This window comes from Takifugu rubripes, chromosome 22, assembly GCF_901000725.2.
Source record: "Takifugu rubripes chromosome 22, fTakRub1.2, whole genome shotgun sequence".
Lineage (NCBI taxonomy): Eukaryota > Metazoa > Chordata > Actinopteri > Tetraodontiformes > Tetraodontidae > Takifugu > Takifugu rubripes.
The window spans coordinates 4,855,032-4,877,179 of NC_042306.1; the positions used below are offsets into that span (position 1 = coordinate 4,855,032).

Below are 22,148 nucleotides of genomic sequence, written 5' to 3' on the forward strand. Positions count from 1 at the left end.
ATTACAGCAGGGGGCTCATATGCTGCTGCTCTCTGGGTTTTAGATGCCTTGTCAAGGCTATTTTATGTTATGGAAACAGCCAATCAATAAATGGACTGTTTCCTGCAGAATTTTGCAGTCAAGCATCTGATTTTTTGCAATTAAAAAAACAAACAAACCCAAAACCCCCGGAAAAGGCACAGATTGGTAAATATTCCCTCAGAACAGAAAAAAACCCACAACAGAATGAGATCAATTAAATCAACAGGAAACAAAAAATTCTGCTCAATCTTTAAACGATTAGTTGAGGTTCTATGTAATCACACAGAAATACTGTGAGATATTTTATTACTGTCAGTTGTGGACAGCAGACTAAGTGTGTGTTATACTGGGATTAGTTCTTGATTATAATTATAAATTAAGGAGATACAAATTAAAGGAGCAGATCAAAGAGATTTCTTTTAAAAAAAAGTTTTATTTGAATTTTTCTCCTGTTTAGTCTTTCACTAAAGAATGATAAATATTACTTCCCCATTATGTGATAATACAAGGACTTCAATGTTTTCTTAAAGTAAATTAGTAAAAAATGTATATTCGCTAAATTATTTTGTTGAAATAACGACAATACTGACATCTAGTGTCCATTATACGAACTGTACGTAGACGATCCGCGGAGGGAGCGTTCGGTTCCAAGCTTCCGTGTTCCCACAGTAATCGAACGCAGCCGTGTCACATGCTAATCGAGCTGCATCATATGACCCCAGCCAGCTTCCTCCTTTGCTCCGTGACATCTGTCGCTCGATTGAGCTTCATTAAACGGCACCGTTTCGTTATATAACGTTACTGGTGTGATTTGTTTAAAATTGTGCGAAGGAAATTTAGCTGACCCGGCTGGAGCACCGGATAGATGCTGCTAGAGTGGATGATGAACGGACACGCTATTCTGTATACCGGGGTCACTCTGGCCTTCTGGAGCACCATATTAATCGTTGGTAAGATTACATGGAGATTGTTTGTATGTTGAGAATAGACGTCAGTGAATCAGGTGTTTATTCTACAACGTGAGATTAACCAGTCTATGTCTTTGCGTTTTGCCCAGGACGTGTCATTCAACTAGCTAAAGTAGTTGCTCCCGTTTTGCTTGCTAGCTGTTAGCTATTATCGTAGTTTACAGTTTAGACATACTAATGTTACTTGGTGTTACAATTTTCCCTTATGATGCATTAAATGCTATACGGCAACCCCAAATACTATCCCAATGAAGTATGTATGCTGGCATCCTTAGCTATATTACGCTAATGTCACTTAGCTTCGATGGATTGGAAATATCCGTGATTCAAGCAATGGATAAATACTGTTGATAGACGTCCGTATAAGACGTATTAAAACATTTTGTGGTTTTATTTTGTTTGATTCTTTATGAATGATCGATGTTTAGTTTTGTCCGAGTTAAAGTGGCGTTATTGTTGCTAAGCTAACGTAGCCACAGTTCACGCATCACGATTTCCGTGACTTTAATGCGTGACTAAAACACACAAGAGGCTCAAATGTCCAAGACTGGGTTTTGTACGTAATTTTTTTAAAATTCATTTATTAACTCTCCCTCCACAGGTATATGCTATACCATCTTTGATCTGGGATTCCGCTTTGATGTGGCATGGTGAGCAGACTATAAAATACATCAATTAATCAATCAATTAGATTTCTGACCCACAGTGAGAATTTGAAAGTTACATTATTCTGAATTTTATCAACTTTATTGACAAGAATGTTGTGTGGGGCTGTATGCAACTGATGGATTTCCCTTGATTGCATCAAATCCATATCATAAAATGAAAGTAAGATTGACTCTGCTGAATATACACAAATAACTGCTCTATGTAATATCTTCTAGTGCTGCGGGGATGCTTTTAAGGCCTGCTTTGTCTCCAGGAAGGCTGCAGCTCCTCTGTTTTAATGACCATTAAACCTTTATGTGAAAATGCGATAAATACAATAAGCTGTTTTGCACCAGCCTGCGGTCGACAATGGCCCAGTAGTCGGGCAAAGGTTTCCGTCTCTTTTCCATTTTGTTGTAGATTCTCTTGCTCTCTTTTAATGGTGCACGACAGGAATGTTTGCAGTGTCTCACTTTGTCACGGTGAGCTGAAGCGTCGTGATTGACCATTTTGTCTGCGTCTTTGCTCGCAGGTTCCTGACAGAGACGTCCCCATTCATGTGGGCCTGTCTGGGCATCGGCCTGGCCATTTCTCTGTCTGTGGTCGGAGCAGCCTGGTGAGTAAACCAGCAGGAGGGACAGGAAGGATAAAACTGTGAATTAGTGGAGGTTGGAATAGATTCCTCTTTCTTAAAGCTTCAGGAAAAACAGATGCGTAAATGTGGAACCAGAAAACAGGAACATGAGTGTATGTTTGATGGAGCAGCTCATGTGTCTTCCTGAGTTTCAAATGTTGAAGTTCAACCAGAATTGGAATTCATGGTGTCTTAGATTAAGAATAAAATCTTATACTGGCTTCTGGGCCTTCAACCTTTGTATTTACTCTAATTCCAGCTGTTTTTTTCCACCATAAGAGACTTGTCATGGTTTCTTTTTCACATCAGGGGAATCTACATCACTGGCTCCAGCATCATTGGTGGTGGCGTAAAGGCTCCACGAATCAAAACCAAGAATTTGGTCAGGTACATCGTCATTCACCTCTCTCAGGCTTCAGGGGTCAGATTTTTGTGGACTCGGGCAGCCTGTTTTATAGAAGAGAGGCATCCATTTCAGACAGTGTAACTTCAGTATGATTGTTTCTGTCCTGCTGCAGCATCATCTTCTGTGAAGCTGTAGCCATTTATGGCATCATCATGGCCATCGTGATCAGCAACATGGCCGAGGTAAGAGCTCCTTCTAATCTCCCCTGAACCATCATCATCATCATCATAAATTCTTTTAAATCGGATTAATCACAGGACATCCCTGTGTTAATAATGACAAATAGCAGTTTTATCTCATTGTTGTGACACTGGAAGATAATTAATGCAAGGCAGAAATATATATATATATATATATATATATATATATATATATATATATATATATATATATATATATATATATATATATATATATAATATATATATATATATGTACTCAAAACCATCATATTGGTTGTCTGCCCAACTCCGCCCCCTAGTGTCTATAAATTGTAGTGTCACCGCAAAAGGCGACTGAACCGCCGGTGTTAATAGGTGCATCATCCTGCATTAACAGGTTAATTCTAACAAATGCAGCCATGACTACAACAGTTCGTGATATCAGAGTGCTTCCAGCACTAAAGTTGGTAGGTTGGTTCTTTTAGTCTAATCTAGCTTCTTCTGTCTGGCAGGAATTCAGTGGAACGACTCCTGAAACCATCGGGGCAAGAAATTACCAGGCTGGTAAGCCCACGCATGAAACAGCAGCTTGAAGGTGAAAACAGTCAAATTCAATTCAAAACACGGCAGGAGCTTATTCCGTTGGGACACTAAGCGGCAGCGTGCAGCTTAAGATGGTGGCAGCATCCATTCTGGGGGAATCCAATAAAAATCCTAATATTGTGATTTTTTTTTTTGATTTTTTTTTTTGATTTTTTTTTTTGATTTTTTTTTTTTTTAACTTGGATTATTCCAACTGCGTTTCCAATCCTGCCAGGTTACTCCATGTTCGGCGCCGGGCTGACCGTGGGCTTCTCCAACCTCTTCTGCGGGATCTGCGTGGGCATCGTTGGCAGCGGCGCGGCTCTGGCGGACGCCCAGAACGCCAGCCTCTTCGTGAAGATCCTCATCGTGGAGATCTTCGGCAGCGCCATCGGCCTCTTCGGCGTGATCGTGGCTATTCTGCAGGTGAGACCACCCAGGCTCCCCCTGAAGAGGGTGCCACAGCAGCATATATAATCATTTATCTATTAATTTCTTCACGCTGTGAAGCAGAACTGCAGTAACACCCTTTTATCTCCTCCCACAGACATCAAAAGTGAAGATGGGCGACTAGAAGATGGAGCCACCCGCCAAGAAGATACAAAACACACTGCTGGAATTTAAGATGGATTATTGTGTAAATACGTGATAAATTATTTAAATGTCTCTATTTGCCGATTGTGGAGTTTAACCATCGTTCACACAAGAGCACTCTTGCTCCTTCCAGACAAAAACCTGCCTGTCGGTAAACGATGAGTTAAACTTCACGCTAGAGTATTTGTGTGTGTGAGTTACGGATATGTGATTGTTTTTTTTCTCCCCTTGTGAAGCATGGTGTTCCGTTGTGTTTGTTACTGTAGCCCGGTCTGTCTCCTGCACACCTACAGCGCGGCCTGGTTTTGGGAAACCTGGCAGGTCACAGGGTCACCATTATCCTGTAACAGTCCCTTCTGAAGTCCAGAAGCTTCAGAGTCACGTGGGAAAATGTTTCACAGGAGCGTTTTATTTTCTCATGGCGGTTGCTAGCATCCTCGTTGCTGTAGTGTGAGTTATTGGCCGTGGAGGGTGTGAGTTATGTCAGACTTGTTTCAGATCTTCGCACATCGTGCTATCAAACACTCGATTCAGTACTCCCATGTCAAGGACCTCACACGTCCGTCTGCTTTCACACATTCCATAAAAAAGCTTTATGTGTTTACAGGTTTGGTTTGAAGTCGAGCTGTCGCATTCTAGCGAAAACTCGATTGTACATGAAGGGGAATGTTATTGTATGTTGACACATTCCTACGTCATAGCGGCAGATGGTATAAATCCTCTTTCCCTCGTGTAATTTACCCTATTTTAAATGAATGATAAGAGTCTGTTTTATGTGAGAAACTGAAATATCTGGACCTGGACTCGCAAAGTATCAAAGCAGGAAGTCCATCTTTAAGTTGAAGTCAGAGAACCCTTTGTTCCATCAGGATCTGTAACAAACACCTGGTTTGTGGTGACTGTAGATGGTAATGTACGTGCATTATGTTGATGTGATGATGGACATGTTTTTGACATTGTGCATTTAATGAGAGCTTGTCATAATGGCTTCATTAATGTCTTAAAAAAAATTAAAAAGTTCCAACTTCATTGCTGTACTTATTTGCAGTATATACCTTCTTCCACTAGATGGCGGAATATACCCTTAATATAAAATACCGATTAAGTATGAATAGTTAATCAGGATATAATTAATAATCTAAACTATTGTTGGTCTTCAGGGGAACTGATAACCACACTAGATGTTCTGGAATGAGGTTTACGTCTTCACTAAATTATGACATCAAATTGGTTATGGTCACCTCTTAAAATATCTCAAGGTTTGGATGAAACCAACAGTTTTAGAACTTTTCTACTGTTAAAGTCGATTATTTGGATTGATAATGGCTTTCTGAGGAAACGTGAAAGACGCTTTTAGTGACATCAGGATCTGGATTGTGAAGAGTATAAAATACATTTATATCAACCAACTATGAAGAAGATTTTTGGGCCTAGTGATTCATAAAAACGATTTGAAGTAGCCTAAATAACTCCGGCATGCTTGTTTTTGTTTGTTTTACTTTATGTATTTTTTGGGGGGAGGGGGTTGCATTATTTTTCAACATTAACGTTAAACCCATCCTTTAAAAAGGGGGTGAAGCGGGGTGGTTTAAAACTTTTTGGTGGTCTGTTCGAGGTAAATATCAACAATTTATAAGTAATATCATTCATTTTAAAGTACAGCATTACGCCGCGGGGTCCGTTTTTATGTTTAAACCGACTTTTGTTTTTATTCCTCCCTTTTCTGGATCAACTGAAAAGATTAAAGAAAGCGATTTCCTTTTTCAGCCGCATCCGGGCTTCCGTAGGCAGCAGATCGGAGGACCTGCCAGCCTCCTCATCCCCAGCATCCTTTTCCCCACTGCTCGCTCTTCATCGCTACCAAAACATGACGGACAACGAGAAATCACTAGGTTAGCGTGTTCGTGCTCGCCAGTTTTGTAGTAAAATTCGCTTTCGTTAGCCGTGTAGCCGCCAAGATGCTGCACAACGCGAAGCTCTTCCTTGATTTTATAATAGATCTGGAATCGAACGGAAAATAGTTCTCCCAGACAGCGGAGCGAGCTGAGCCCTGGGCTTTTGGAAGAAAACAACAACAACAAGAACAACAACAACAAGAAGAACAAGAAGAAGAGTTTATTGTGTGGGAATGGTGATGGACGGTTTTCACGGCAGCACTCTGCCGGGGGGGATAAATTCCCTGGTGCTCCAGCTCGGACATGCCTGACATCACCAAGGTAAGTGTCCGATCCTGCCTTGTTCTTTGTTGTCGCCTCTGCCTCCAAACAAGCTTTTCATTTCAGGTGGGGGGTGGGGGGCGTTGGGTGTTTGTATTGTGGCGATGATTGCTGCTCCCCACTCTTCTTTTGTTATCACGCACATCTCATAAACTCGTAGCATCCTTCCACCCGCCATACTGGAGTTCCCTCAGCCTCCCCTGTTCTCCCCCAGCACAGCAGTCCGTGATTACAACTCACCCCCAACCCTCCCACCCCACCCCCAGGGCAACAGCCAGCCATGCTGCTGGCATAAATTCAAAGCTTTTGCAGCTCCAAAAGCCAACTTTCACAGCAAAGCTTTCTGCTCCTTACCGGTGGGAAGCAAAAGGCTGGAGACGAGTATGTGGGAAAGGGCTTCATCGTTATCTTTAACCTAACTGGACATTTACACTGCAGCCCAAGACGGAGACTGTAATCCACCCTGACGTCTCTGTCATTTATTACACAGTAGCTCCGTAGGGCTTCTGCTGCGGAGGGCTCAGCAGGGAGACTGGAACTACCACACTTTAGCTTCTGAGTTGCAGCCTTCAAGTGTTCCTCTGCTTCCAACGCTGGTTTTCAGCAGAAAAGCGACCTCACGTTAGGCCCTGGTGGATTTCCGGAGCCATTTTTGACTGTCAAATAGAATGTCGGCACGCTCTCCGTGTACACATTTGAGGCCGGAGGGTCATTAAAATGTTCTGCTTATTTTAGCTCTTTATAAATATCTGGAGTGAGTGTGAGTTGAGCAACCGTCTCCATGATGTCACTGAAGGTTGAACCAACTCTCTTATTGTCCAGTTTACTACCCCAGGACTTATAGCTGCTCAACACGACCTCCCACATGGGTTCTTACTTAAATGGATCAGAACTTATTCATATTTTTGTCCCTGATCCCGAATGATGCAGCTATAGGGTCGTTTTGCGGAGTTCCTGGCAGCTGGAGTGTGCCAGGGCGCCGATCCGGTGCCAGTGTAGCAGGTGCACGCTTTAGCCGACTGTTCCGGAAACCTGGCCGGTCTCTTACCTGTCCTGAGGCTGACTAGACAGCAGGCAAGTGTGGCTGCAGGTGTCACGGTGGCTGGTTTAGAGAACCACAAATTAGCCGCCATCCGTTAAAACCGTTTGTTGGTTGATATTGTTTATCAGAGTGGAGGATATTGCTTAACTCCCATCTTGCCTTTAGCAGTTACCACAATGTTTCAGCCTCCTGTGTGCTGTTGCTGTGGTGTAAAATCCCTGCCCTCCCCAGTCTTTTGTCTTTGTTCCTGGGTGTTTTATTGCCCCGTAAAGCTGCTGTTGTCTCCAGCACAGCGAAGTGGAGCAGCAAATGGCTTCTTTCTCTCCGATCCACCACTGGATGTTCTGGCCATGTTTTGGTGGGTGCGCCGCATCATCCCCGTCTATAGTTCTTTTCAAACTAAAGGTAGAACATCCAGTGGTGGAACAGCCACGTGTGGCCAATTAGCCATCTCCTCCGATCACACACTTAATAAACTTCACTAAATAAATCTCACAGATGAGAATAAAAGGACGCAGAGCACAGCGAGTAAACCAAAACCACCAAACCCTGATCCAATCCTCTTCTTCGTCCCGCTGAAGCAATTCATCAGTGTGTTGTGTCACTGCCAAAGTCTTGCTCTGGACCTGCTCCAGGTTTTTTCCCTCCTCGGATGACGTGACGTTCACCCATTCAGTGTTCCATGTCAGGCGATGCAGAGCTGCGATGCGTTTACGGCTAGTTGGTCCTTTAAAATGAAATGGGCCAAGTTTGTGGGAATGACAAAACAATGACAAACCCAATGCCGTGTGTTGTGTAACCCTTTAAACCCCGGATCTTTTCTTCAAAAAACACAGCAAAACACAAATGCATCGATTTGAAGTCAGCTGGGTATTGTAGTCCATAAAATCCTTCATGGGACTACAAACATGACCTGATTCACAACAAGCATTATTCTTTTATTTCCTCTCTCTTAATCTGTCAACATTAGAGTCTGAACTTTAGGGGAAAACAATCAATCATAGTGGATAATTACGCATGTAACATAGCCTCAAATGGTTAAGTTATTTAAATATGATATAAAATGCAAATTGACATATTTACGAAGCCAGAATATAGCACAGATTTCCATTTATGTTGGATCTATCTCTAAAAGATGCGGTGCAGCCAAATAAGTCCGATTATTTCAGACATTTTCTTCTTACTTAATTATTTGTGTGGGTTGAAGACGGACTTGATCAGATGCGTTTTGGTTGCAGCTCCCAGATCAATACACTCCGTCTGGGCTTCATTTGTTGATGAAGAGACATTAGGAAATGAGTATGACTGCGTCATATGCCACAGTCCTCCTTATGTCATTTATTGTGTTTGTTACATTGCTTGCAGGGTGCGCTAGCGCCGCCGGGAGTTTATTTTTTTCAATTTGCGTACGAAGATGAGGAGGAGATGAAGGTTGGGTCGGACTAAAGTGCAGAACGCATTCATTAAATGAACAGGGAAAGGTCAGTGTTGTGTTGGGGGCGCCTTATTTATTCATGACACATCATCCTAAGAGCGGTTCTATATCCATAATAGGTCCTGGCTGACATGTGGTCCCATTGATCCATACATCATATCCAATATTTAATAGGTGTGGTTATATAACAGCCACCCCGCGGTGTTTTGCCGAAGCTGATGAGAGGAAAACAACTGATTAAGAATTCATTCCAGGGAAATGCAGCCATGCTAGAGAGCTTCCTGAAAACACGCCTTACTGGAAAAAGTTGTAGTGACACAGAAAACGTACCTCAAGTGAGTGGATCTGACTGGATGTGCATCACCAGATCTGCTAGAAATGGGTCCAGGAGATAAAAGACCCCCGGCAGGGGAGCAATAACGCGCCGGTTTGGACAGCCTGAGTTATTATTGTGATTGGTTCTGTCACTTGTGCAGCTGTAATGTTCATGTTTAGAAGTGCTCCCGTTACCAGAACTGAGCTGTCTGCTCTGGTCAGCGAACGATGACTTCTCCTCCTCCTAACTATCTGCGTGGTGCCACCGCGGCCCGCTTCTCGGTGACGTGACCCAGATCCTTCAGGACGACAGTACGGCGTGCGCACTGTCTCCTTCCCCCTCCCTCTTTTTTACGTCGTTTGCGCGGCCCCAGTTTGTGTTGCTCTTTGAAAACTGGTTAGCGTTGTCGATCTTCTTGACGACTGCAGACTGCAGCGGCTGCTGTGACTCAACTACAGTCAAAAACAGTCCACAAGAAACGCCTCCCCCATGTGACCTCTTATTTGCATGCGCTGACTCCGCTTTAGCCTCACTGATCGGTTTAAGGCCGGCGCTCTTGCCCGTGCCTGGATGTGCTGGCGAAGAAGAAGAAGCTCGGAGGCCTGAAACTATCAAGAGCAGCCAGGCTAATGCGGGTTTGATGAGGGCAGGGTCGCAGGTTAGAGCACGAGGGACCCCGGAGAGCGCAGCAGTGAATTGCAGCAGCAGACTTCATCGCTGGGAAATCTCTTTTTTTTTTACACCCAACCAGGATTTTTTCCATTTTTTTTCCCCCTGAGATTTGTTTGATTATGTTTCAATCAAAGAATGAGATGTCGATAGTTTATTTTGGGATAGCAATCAAAGGAAACGTTGGAGTTACGGCATTCACGTTCACGCAATTATATTTATTTAATTCACAAGTCCAAAACACAGATGTACAAATGTAAAGGGTTGCTAATTGTGTGCCTGCTTGTTTTCTATTCTCTATTTTAATTATTTCCTTCGTTTGGCTGACCTAGAAACGAGATGCAGAGAGTCTTTAATTAGCTTAGCTAAAATACTGTTGGCGTAGCACTGCGCTGCCTCCATTGAGTAAAAGTTGACTGATATTCAGATCATTTTTAGCAACAAAAGGTTGCACCATTGGTTGAAGAACCGTGTTGCATTATTAAGCAAATCCATCCAACATTGGCTTAGTTATTCTTGAGTTTTTCGAGTGTTATTCAGTTTCAAATCTAGGCACGTGTCTGTACTGCACGCCCGCATGATCACACATCTGCCCTTCTCAATTGTCATAACTGAGGACAAAACTTTGAAGACGCCATTTTATCCAGCTGTTGCCTCGGAGAATTGAGCTTTGTAATAATTATTTTTTTTAAAAACAGACAAGAACGCCTGAGGGTTCCACTGGGAACATCTGCTTCGGAGATACGGACCTTGAGGTCGGTGTGAGGGTGCATGTGGGCGCAGTATGGCTCAGCCTTGCTTAGAGTGCGTCGCTCCGCTCTGTCGCAGCAGGCCTTGATGATCAATGACGATGCAACGCACTCATAATCTCTGCTAATTTGATGCGCGCGGCAGTGGGAATAGTCGCCCCCCCCCCCTCCCTGGGCCATCTTATTCCGGTGGCTCTGCAGCCAGATTGATGTTTTCGGATGTGACACGGAGCTTCTGCTCTATGACCCTCCTCTTCCTCTTTGATCTCCCGCCACGTGCTTAATCATCATGACCTGCGAAGTGCCCCCGAGTGTGACGCGCATAGGCGGCACTTAGGAAACAGGGAGATTTAGCAGTAGGAAGCACGGAAACAGTTCAGAACTGCAAAAGGGCTGGATATTTGTTAGCACGGCTACAGATGCTGTTTCATCTGCATGTGCTTTGTTACTGTCAACATAAAGCCGCCGCTGTTACTCGACTGGCATCCAGAACAAGAACTGCTGACGCGTTGTCCTTTTACATAACCAATCAGGCGGGTTTGGAGTCACGGCTTTGCCGGGAGCAATGTCACAGCGACTATATCTTCACGGCTGATGATGCCGCCCGTTTTGCATTTTCTGTCGTCTTGTGTCACAAGTCAGCTTTGTTCTGGTTATAATGCGGGACTGCAGGCATTGTTTTCCGAGGCTGCTGCTTTTCCCGATAAAAAGGAAAAACCCAAACAACACATTCACTTTCCTCCACAAGTTGGAGCGTTTGACTGGAGCCGACCTGCACACCGACTTTTTCTTCTGAGTGTCAAACGTGATTTTGGCCGCTCTCTGAGCGGAACTGAAAATGCTGCGGCTCACAAATCCCCCTCACAGGGCCTGTAGCGCTATTCTTTTTACAGTAACCACTAAAAACAATGCTCTAAAACCAAATATAGAAATAGTAACTGATTGAAAGTATTGTTGGCAAACGGTTCAGTGTAAACTAAGAAGTAAAGGTTATCATTTAGAGCACAAACATAAAATATTATATATATTGAAGCACATGCTAACCAGCTGTACTCTGCTAGCTCCTGGCCCCTTTTGAAACCCACGTGAGACGGAAACCTTTTCACAAGTTGAAAATCCTATTTTTTGGTGTGAATGGGGGATGGCGGTGGAGTGGTTAGCACTGTGGACCTCAAGCCTAAAAATAGATGCAAATGTGCTCATCACTTTATTGTCTTATAAAAGGAACAGCAGCGTCCCAGGCTATTTAGGTTTTAACCCTCAGTGGTTGCTGTAGCAGTTGCAGATACAGGTTCATTTTCATCTCACATCTACGGCCTCAGCTGTCATTTTACAAAGGTTGAAATGGTTATTTGTTTGAAAATGGAACCTCATGAGCAAAGGCTATCATACCTGAGGTCCCCAGGTTTGTGTCTGACCTTTCGACCTGGCTTTAACGTAGCTGAAACCAAACTCAAAGCAGCCGTTTACTTTTTAATGACTGCCGCGGCTGCATGTTGGCGGTTGTTGCGGTGTGTTTTTTCAGGCTGTCCTTTCACCTTCGAAGATCCCAGTTCGCCTGCGGACCAGCTCGTCTCCAGCATATGCTTGCCCCGGTCTGTTGAATTATGTACCCTCACAAATTACCAGTCTGGACGTCCATCTGGCAGCCAATTAAAGTTTTAAGATACAGATGTTGTCGACATCGTGTGAGATTTATTCAGCACGTTTGATATCCAAATCCACTTTTGATATGCGTGTAGATGCGTCTGTGTGTGGGTCCGTGTGTGTGTGTATTTGATCTCATTACATTTAGGCGACTCAATGATGTTTTATTGAACAATTTTATGTTAAAGAGTTCCTGTTAAGCCTACAAATGTTCGTGCACACCAGCGTTTTAGCTGAACTTGTTGCGAACTGATGCTCATCTGAGTGACGTGCACCTTTGACAGGGTGGGGTGCACGTTCCCTTACCCGAATCACCCAAAATTCCACCCAAGTCAACATTTGCAACTTTGAACAGCTTCATTTTGGTCTCCGATACAAATCTGCAGCCGCAACCACGGACGACCGAGGGCCTGAAACTGCGGTAGTGTAGCTAATCTGTTCAGTGTTATTAAAATGTAAATTTCAGCTGTGCCCAAATAAAAAAATAAAATAAAATCCCAAGTCGGCCAAAGAACGTAAATCCAATCTGGCAAAGTATCTTAATTTTGATCAAGCCTAATGGCTTTGATATAATGTTGTTAAATATTTGTTTCCGCTTTCATTCAGGAAGTCAGCCATCTACCTTAGGGCCAGACAGTTAATTAAAATCAATATCACATTTTCAACCACTGAAAAAGGATAAAGATAGCAATTAATTCCACAGCTCCTGTGGTGATTCATACACGCACTCACAGAGGCAAAAGTCTGGGCATCCCAGGTCAAAATATGTGTTAATTGGAAGAAAAATAAGAGGAAATGATCTTCAAATGGCATACGATTACAGAAGACACGTTCCCTTTATATTTTTTAGCAAAACACATTTTTATTTTCGTGTTTCGCATTTTTTAAATTGAAGTGGAAAAAAAATGTTTGGACATTCTGCCTAGCAAGTGCCCTCTAGCGCCCCCTAGTCAGTATCACAGCTTGAAAACACTTTCTGTAGCCAATCGAGAGCCAATCATTTTCCCCTCACAATTGGCTTCCTATTCTGCGAGATTCCGGGGGAGTCTTCATGTCTGAGGTGGATCCACAGACTTTCAATGATGTCCAGGTCAGGAGACTGTGTGAATCACAGCAATACCTTCACCATTTGCTCCCGCGGTTGACCATCAAGGATTTGGAGGTGCTTTAATTAGCCATTTGTAGAAACCTCAGCTTTTTTAACAGATGTTTAATGATTGCTTCCACTATTTTTTGGAATCAGTTCTTCCCTCTCTCATCATGGGTCCACCCCCATGCTGGACAGTTGGACGGAGGTCTTCCCAGCAATCCTATGAACAGTGCTCTGATCTTTTTCTTGGTCTTCCAGACCTTATTCCTGTGATACATCCTCACCTTCAGTGCTCCATGTTCATATTGAATTCCGAGGACACTGGTCCATTATCTGGCATCGACATCTCTCAGGCCGAGAACCTTAATGGTCGCAGGTGGAGCACAATCTATTTAGAGACCCTAAATATAGAGAAAAGAAGCACACGATCCTGCTGCAAGCCAAAGGAACTGCATTCCGCTTCTCCTCCGGACAGACAAATATCAAGTGGATAAATCTCGTGATAGTGCTTCGCCTCACGAAAAGTCATCGATTTCTGACAAGTCAGCAGCTGGTCATCCAGAGCAGAGCAGCTCTACTCCCACCGGATTTCCTCCCTCTTTTGCAGTTGATTTTCAACGCCACGCCATCACAACACCCGCTGGACCCCCAAGGGTGACCCCCGGTGGCCTCCGAGCTCTGCAAATCGCTTTTGTTGCCTCGCTACATGTATGAAAAATTCAGCCCTGACACGTTGCCGACCAGTCTGTAAAAGCTCTGCGCAGCTGCTCGACTGGGAAATAAGTCCTGGCCTGCAAAAGTGCTCTGGTGCCCCTGTGTGCATCATCTGAGTCCTTCAGTCAGCATAAAATTTGACTTAATAACTTGCTCACGCACTTTTTTTTCGGGGCTCAGTGTCCCGCCAGACAAGAGCGAGAACGCTGAGCGAGGCCGCCAACTTCCTGGACAGACAGCTGCCAGCAGCTCAGTTACCCAACATATGTTTAAATTTGGTCCTCAGTCACAGGCGGCGACGTTCAGTGGCTGCATTGAACAGAGTCAAATCAGTCATTGTCACCGGTGAATGAATTTAGATTTTGATTATGGCAGCAGTTAATCGTACCTCCCAAGAATTCTACTCCAAGTAACCTTTTTTATTCTGCATTTAACATATGTTTAATGCAGAATAAAACTCAGCTCAAGCTCCTAATTAAAAACACCATGCGATGTAAAGAGACCCTAAAAATAATGTCAACTGTGCACATAATGTGTTCATTATAACATTGTTTAAATGCTTGGCTGCAGCATTTTCTGCAGAATATTGTGCTAATTTTAGCCTCACATTCCAAATATCTCCCGTGTGGCTCGTTTTATCATTAAAGAGCGATATGTTGTGACACGCAAACTAATTTTAAGAAGCCCAGTAACCAGCAAAAGAAAGAAATGCTGAGCTGACCCACTGGGGAATATGTTTGATGTCAGGGACCACTGGAGGAACGGCCCCATCCGCCACCAGGCATTAGCCATCCATCGTTTTCCACTTAGCGGGATTAGCATTTCATCGTTTATTACTGATTCTCTGCTTCTCTCTGACACTGTTGGTTTACATCAAGCCTTTTTGTCAGTGAGGCTCCTTCTTTTTTATTGTCTCCTTCGACCTCATCTCTTTTTTTCTATCGCACATTTATTGGAAAAACTATAAACCCACAACAAGCGTAGCCTGTGGAAAAGCTCTAAGTGCTGGCTTGTCTCAGCTGCGCTGGTACTTTCGCTACTTTGTGTATTCCCAGTTGCCGACTCATTCCATCATAAATGCCTTTTAAACCATCTGACTGGAAAATTGAGTTGGCATGTCAATTCAGCTGAGCAAACGGAGTTCGAGCTTTCGCTCTCTGCATTTGCTTTGTTGCCGATTCAGTTACTTCAACATTGTCGTGTTGACTTCTCTTTCTTTAGAGTGAACTTTGTAATTCAGAGATCACTGAATACATTCAAATCGAGGGCAGGAGCAGCGATGCTAGCTCAGAGTTTGTCACGTGAATAATGCATTAAATGACTGCATCTGCTTCTGATTGCTGCTTTGATTTGATTTCACCTGCACCCGGAATGTCCCATCATCATCAGCAGACTTCAGGAGGTTAAAACCATAGTTTTAGTACCACATGCACGCGCAAAAAAATATGGATTAACTGGTTTCTTTTGTCTCCCTTCAGGTGTCCGAGACCTGAGTGAAGACAACCAGTGAGGAGTTTGATTGATGAGCTTGACTGTCAGAAACCGCCCGCCGCTTCAGAGGAACAAGAGGGTATCTTGACAAATGAATGTCTGCCTGCAGCCACCAATCGCTGGAGACCTTTTGGAATCGCCATCATTGGGAAGCTGAAAGCTTTTGTTCCTGGTCTAATTGGATTGATTTATGACTTCACCAGGCTGCAGAAATGGCTAAACTAGGGTGGTGATTGGGTCACTATATCGATCATACACCCGAAGGATTACCTTCATTTGTGGCCTTTATATCTTAAATGACCCCTCCTCACTTCTTAGCTTTAGCGGCACTCCGAGCTTCATTTCGTTCAAAGGTTGAGGCCAAGTAAAAGATTATTGTACATTTGACATGTAGGAAAACTGCAGCAGATACAAGCTGAGAAGTCATAAGTGTAGCTGTGTCACCTCCCTGCCTCCTTCGATGACCCGATGACCTCTGCAGATGTCAGATAGTCAGGTGGGCGTCAACCACATGTCCGCTCTAGAGATCTATTAGCAGTTTACATTTACAACATGGCCACTAGGATAAGTGCATGCGTGTAAACGCGCCAGCGTTGTCGTGGCTGGCCGTCGCGGGACGGTCAACTTCCTCGGCCATGACCCGGCTGATGTTGGGCCGGACTTTGGAACGCATCTGTAAAGGCGTCCTGCTGCTGTGCCTGCTCCATTTCCTCATCATGATGATCCTGTACTTCGACGTCTACTCCCAGCGCTTCGACCTCTTTAGCCGCTTCAACAACGGCCGGAACGGATCCAGGAACAACAGCGCAGCAGCGGGGAACGCTCACCATTTTTACTACTACAACATATCCAGACCCAATGCGACCTCATCCAGCTACCTGGCCGTCGGCGAGCACCTGGTGCAGAGCGCGCAGCCTGGCACTAATCAGACGCCGTCCCCCAAGCCCCTGCCGCCGTGTCCCGAGAACCCACCTGGGCTAGGTGAGTAATTACTGCTGTCACAGCATTGTTACATCTCGGCTACAGCTCAGTTAGATTGATTGCGTTCTGGAAGACGGCGAGCTGTAAAGGTTTGTGAATGGGGGCCAAAATATTGAAGAAACTTTAGCGACTTTGTTGCTTGTGTTATATTTCTTTTGCTCCACAACATTTCACCCGAGTCTCCTGCTCACATATCAGAATGTTTTATATCTTTGTAAACTCCAAAGATTTAATCCCTTTTCTATTTTTATGCTCAATTCCGTCATTGATTGAATATTGGGATGAAATCTGTTGTCAGGAGTTTAAATATGTACGGTAATCATTATTTCAGCTGAGGTAATGTCTTAATTATAGCGCTTCCTTCCGTCTGGCTCGATACTCGTAATTTTCAGATCTTTGCAGAGAACACACACCTGCTCGGTTCACTCTTATTAGATATTTCATCTCTGTCTGGGTTTTCCAATATAACTGTGTGTACCGAAGTGGCTGCTGATGTAGTTTGCTCCATACCAAACTCCCAAAACAGACACATACCAGAAAGCAATCGAACATGTACCCTGGTCCCGCACACCTGTGTTTAAATACATTAAAACAATAAAAGCAACACAATGACGATGTCCTACAACTAAAGCACACCGCCTGATGACATGTCATACTGTACATGGGTTAAATGCAGAATAAAACTCAGATCAAGTGCCTCAATTTTATATTTATTCTTGTGTGGTGGGATTCTGGTTGTGTTTGTGGTGGGATATGCGATGTAGGTGCTGTTTGTGGTGGGATTCTCCTTAAATGTGTTGCATGGTGGGTTTAAGGAAGTATGGTGATTGGATGTAATAAGATGGAAATTTTGCCTGTTGCATCATCCATGGAATGAGATAAGGAGCCTAAAACATGGTTGCGGGGCCTCGGTCAGACAGCCCAATGTGGAAGTCCATGTCCTCTTCCTTCCGTGTGAGGACACTTTAACCTAAACAGAAACACAACATGCACAGGTGAGATAAGGACAATGTGCTATAGACAGCAGAACAAAAGAGAAGCAACGGTGTGTTAGCATCAGGGTGCTTCATGTCGTGAAGCAGCCTCTGTTGCTCAGTTGTGATCATCACCATGGACACCGAGAAAATGACAGAAACATCCAGAGATGAACCAACGCAGAGACAACATATTAAGAAATACATCCACCTGTGGTGCACACACACCAGCCATGATGCACAATAAAGCAAATAAAGCTTGAATATCTAATGCAGAAAATGGCTTGTTTCATTTTGTAATATCGATCGGCTGAACGGGGTAAACTCTCGCCAGCTCTCCCAGGTGCCGCTCCCTTTCTGCAAGATTTCTGATGGAAACAATTTTCTATGCACCGCCAGAAGCAGCGTGAGGGCCTTTGGAGGCTTTTTGATGTTTGCTTTAGGTTCCTCCGGCTGACCTCCGTTGTTGTCCCCTCTAAAAACAAAATATATGCATTTTATTTTCAAATCGACACCAGCCGAAACCACTAAAGAATGTCTAGAAACTCAAATCAAGTTTACATTTGTGATACTTCCTGCTGTGATTGCTGCTTCTATCCTCTGCGAGCAGCTTTAAAAAGCATCAACAGACAATGAGAGATGAAGTTCTGCAGTTTTAACACCACATTTGAACCATAATGTTATTGTTATGTTATGTAACATGCTAATTTAATAATATGTATTTCTAATTCAGCATTGGCCACAGATGGCTGTATTCAAACATACAGCGATAAAGTCCCTTTCGTATGCAGCAATACGAGGACAGAGGAGTGTTGGAGCGGCACCATAGTGCCCTCTATGGGCCACTTCCCCCTGAATGTGCAGTAAATATATGAATGTGAAGCCTCGGGAGTTCTTTTGCAGCTTTCTGGCCTCGGCTATCTCAGTATCTGAAACCATTATCCTGCTCCTGTTTTCCAGTCACGCTCCTGTTAAACTCATCATAGCGTTCAGATTACATCACATAAAGATTCTCATCTGCGCTAGACTTTGAAACTCGGAATCTAAGCTTGAATAACAAATGATTGTCTGTATATATTTATGCTACTTGGCTTGCCTGCATGGTTTGCAGGGGATTTACATGTCTGATTAATTTGATGAACATGGCAGCTGAGGCCTTGATCGTAGCTGAGGGGCACTGGTTCAGATTCAACCACTAAATGTATATCCAGTTCTTCTCTACCATCGAGCCATAATTTTGTTTTTCTGGGTCAGCTTCCGACTTGAAATTATGTAACGTTGGTATCTGAGCCAAAGTGGCCGTGAAGTCATTAGTAAGGCACACACAACATACTGCTTCAACCTGAGATGGCAGATTGGTTTAATAAACTTTAATTTATCACAGCATGTTCAAATGTCTTGTGTTACACAGTAGTTTGTAGTTTCTGCTGGTATTAACTGCTTGGATAATGGAAACAAGTCCCATAATTTTTTTATATAATGAGCGAAAAACACACACAGCATCACAATAAACACAAGTTAATTGCGTTAATCAGCAAAAAGCTTTCAAATGACTCTACCTGAGGAACCCTGAGTTTGCACATGCATGGACTGTAATTGGGCACACACCTTCAGCACCTGGAAATTCTTGGAACTTAAAGGGACCAGCACGCACATTTAATCAATCAATCAATCAATCAATCAATCAATCAATCAATCAATCAATCAATCAATCAATCAATCAATCAATCAACCAATCAATCAATCAATCAATCAATCAATCAATCAATCAATCAATCAATCAATCAATCAATCTTTATTTATATAGCATCTTTTACAATCAAAATTGTTTCAAGGCGCTTTCTAGAATCCCAGGACCTAACCCCAAACAAACAACAGTGACAAGGAAAAAATCCCTTTAACAGGAAGAAACCTTGAGCAGGACCAGGCTCATGTAGGGGGACCCTCCTGCTGATGGCCGGCTGGGTAGAGAGAGGAGAGGGGGAAGGACAGGTAGAGGATAGAATAGGTAGGAGAGGAGAGGAGAGGAGAGGAGAGGAGAGGAGAGGAGAGGAGAGGAGAGGAGAGGAGAGGAGAGGAAAGGAGAGGCACACATAGTCCACAGAGTACATACATCTATGTACCCCCCCCACCCCTCTCCTCTCCTCTCCTACCTATTCTATCCTCTACCTGTCCTCCTCCTTCTCCTCTCTCTTTACCCAGCCGGCCATCAGCAGGAGGGTCCCCCTACATGAGCCTGGTCCTGCTCAAGGTTTCTTCCTGTTAAAGGGGAGTTTTTCCTTGCCACTGTTGCTTGTCTGGGGTCAGGCCCTGGGATTCTGGAAAGCGCCTTGAAACAATTTTGATTGTATAAGACGCTATATAAATAAAGATTGATTTGATACAGCAATCCATTATATTTAGTAAAGTAGGTTGCCAGTAGGGTCAGGTTGAGTGGGTCAGCGGGGTCGGAGGTCAGTATGCTGCTCTGAAGGCGGTGATACCTGTAGATGAATACAGAAGGGGGGCGGAGCAGAAAAACTACACAAGAAATAACATCACTAGTCTACGTGATGAGGAGGAAAGGAGAGGAGACCATTTCTCAGTGGGGTGACAGAGGCCTGTCAAGAGCAAACTCTTTATCTGCAGCCTCCATTCCCCCCAAATCAGAGGGTGACTCACAGAAATCCACTGGTTTCATCAATCTGATATCATACAGTCGACATGCACTGATCTCTGCTGCCTGTTGGTGCTAACAGATCCTAAGACTCCTCCTTTCTGATTTTCCTGAAACTTTAGGAGAAGATGGGAAACAGATACATGAATGTTTACAGCCGTCCGATCATTTCAATTACTCATTAAAGACTAAACCACTAAGATGCATACAAAGCCAATATGTTTGGTTTAGTTTCGCGGTGAGATAAGATATCACGGAGTTTAGAAGGGCTGAGGCGTAAAGGTACCATCCAAAGAAGCTTCACCATCGATCGTTTCTGCCAGTCATGGTTGTTTTTGGTCAATAATTTCTATTTTGTCCTCTGAAGTTCCCTCAGATGTTTCTTTTTGCTTGGTTTGAATAATGAAAATGGAGATTTACCGAGCATGGGTGTTTTTGTTACGTTGCCATGGTAATTATTACATAATCTGGGAGGATAGCTGGTATATTATTTTCTTAAATAAGAATATTTTGTTTCATCTAATTTCTCTCAGCAGAGGGTCCTATATATTACAGAAACTCAAAGTGTTGAGACTTGCACATGCATAAAGTTTAAATTCACTGGCAACATGCGAATAAAGTGTATTAATAATAATAATCTACTTTAATATAGTATAATAATAAACCATAATAATAAAGTAGGCAGTTTTCTAGCTGAAACACAGACAGGATCCTCTTTTATGCACTACTGGAGGACGTGATTGTTGGAGGTCTGGAAGTGCTGATCTGCAGGATTTTCATGGTCCCACCTATAGAGATGAAGTAGAAAGTTAATGCTTAACAGCTTGCATCATATACTGTAGGTGCCTCTCGCATTTTTGTGGTTGTGGTTTCGTTGCTTTTACTCATGCTTTTGATTTTTTATTTTTTTAATGGAAGACTAAAAGTTAGAGTCTGTTGATGGGACAGTTATTATTGTTGGTGTTCCCTGAAATGAAAATATGTTTATTTTCTCCCACTTGTTCAGTGTCTAAATGAGCTTTGTAACTTCAATCTCCCTCCAGCTCTTTGTCAACATTTCCTTCATTCTTTTCTTTTCTCTCCGACTGATTGCTTTTCTCGTCGATTGAAAGCTCTGAAATTGGGGGGGATATACAAAGTTTTCAGGCTGATGATTCCATTATTCGTCCTAAATCGTCTGTTCGCTCATTCTGGATTTGTCATTCACACCGAGCACAGGTGTACTCTTCTGCCACAGCTCTGCCTTTTCTCTGCAATGAGGAGGTGTAATGGGGGTGGGGGGTGGGGGGGTGCAGAGGAAGGCTGAATGTGTTTTTCAGTCCCAGGTGCAGGGAGAAGAGACCTAATGGACGGCGGCCTGAGGAGCGGTATGTAGTGAGACAGACAGGGAGCTGTGAGTGTGAGAGGGGGTTGTGAAAAAATAGAGAGACCTTGGATTGAGGTAGAGAGAGAGAGAGAGAAAGGGTGAGAGGGAGAGAGAAGCTTCTTTGGCTGTCTCACAACTCCAGCTGACAGGTGCTGTCTGTATGAGAGGGGAGCATCCACACTTCATATCCTCTCACTCTCTCTCACTCTGTGTGTGTGTGTGTGTGTGTGTGTGTGTTATCCTACAAGACTTTGAAATTCTACCACCAAACATCACTTCTAAACATCCAACTCTCGTTTCCCCAGCTGCCATCTGCACCTACAGTACGTTACGTAATTATCATGAGTCACGAAGTCTCCTGTCGTTTGGTGCACATTAGGACTCGGTTATTAGCGCTGTTGTGACATATGCACTCGCTGCCTCGCTTCCTGCACACCGGCTGCACCTGTTTTCGAGGTCCATGTGGTTTATTTGCTGTAGGAGGACCACGCAGGCTACAATTTGAAGTTTGCCTTTGAGTTTGATGCGACCGCTCATGTGCTTAGTTTTCATCTGCCTGTTTTTAATAAGCAATTTTCTGCTCACTGCTTATATGCAGGGATGTTGTTGTGTGTGTGTGTGTGTGTGTGTGTGTGTGTGTGTGTGTGTGTGTGTGAATTCTTCAGCCCTATTATTCATTCTTGCTATTAATCATTTCCACTAAACACACACGTATAGATGCAGCTCAGTGGGAGGTTCAATGCTCTTTCCCAAGACTTATTTTAAATTGGATGATCCACAGGGGTTTT

At 43.6% G+C, this 22,148-nt stretch overlaps 2 protein-coding genes across 2 annotated transcripts in view; both read left to right on the forward strand.

Moving 5' to 3' along the window:
- Window positions 1-701: 701 nt before the first annotated feature.
- atp6v0b (ATPase H+ transporting V0 subunit b) lies at window positions 702-5,043 on the forward strand. The gene is made up of 8 exons (XM_003975454.3): window positions 702-971; window positions 1,591-1,639; window positions 2,170-2,253; window positions 2,581-2,658; window positions 2,790-2,859; window positions 3,351-3,402; window positions 3,656-3,846; window positions 3,968-5,043. Exons 1-8 carry the CDS (start codon window positions 887-889, stop codon window positions 3,992-3,994), a joined length of 636 nt encoding a protein of 211 aa, XP_003975503.1. The 5' UTR covers window positions 702-886; the 3' UTR covers window positions 3,995-5,043.
- A 748-nt stretch (window positions 5,044-5,791) lies between these two features.
- b4galt2 (UDP-Gal:betaGlcNAc beta 1,4- galactosyltransferase, polypeptide 2) overlaps window positions 5,792-22,148 on the forward strand; it is a 98,898-nt gene continuing 82,541 nt past the window's right edge. The window contains exons 1-2 of the mRNA XM_029831240.1: window positions 5,792-6,230; window positions 15,371-16,364. Coding sequence (XP_029687100.1) covers window positions 15,956-16,364 — 409 coding nt within the window. The 5' untranslated portion in view covers window positions 5,792-6,230; window positions 15,371-15,955. The remainder of the gene's footprint in view (window positions 6,231-15,370; window positions 16,365-22,148) is intronic.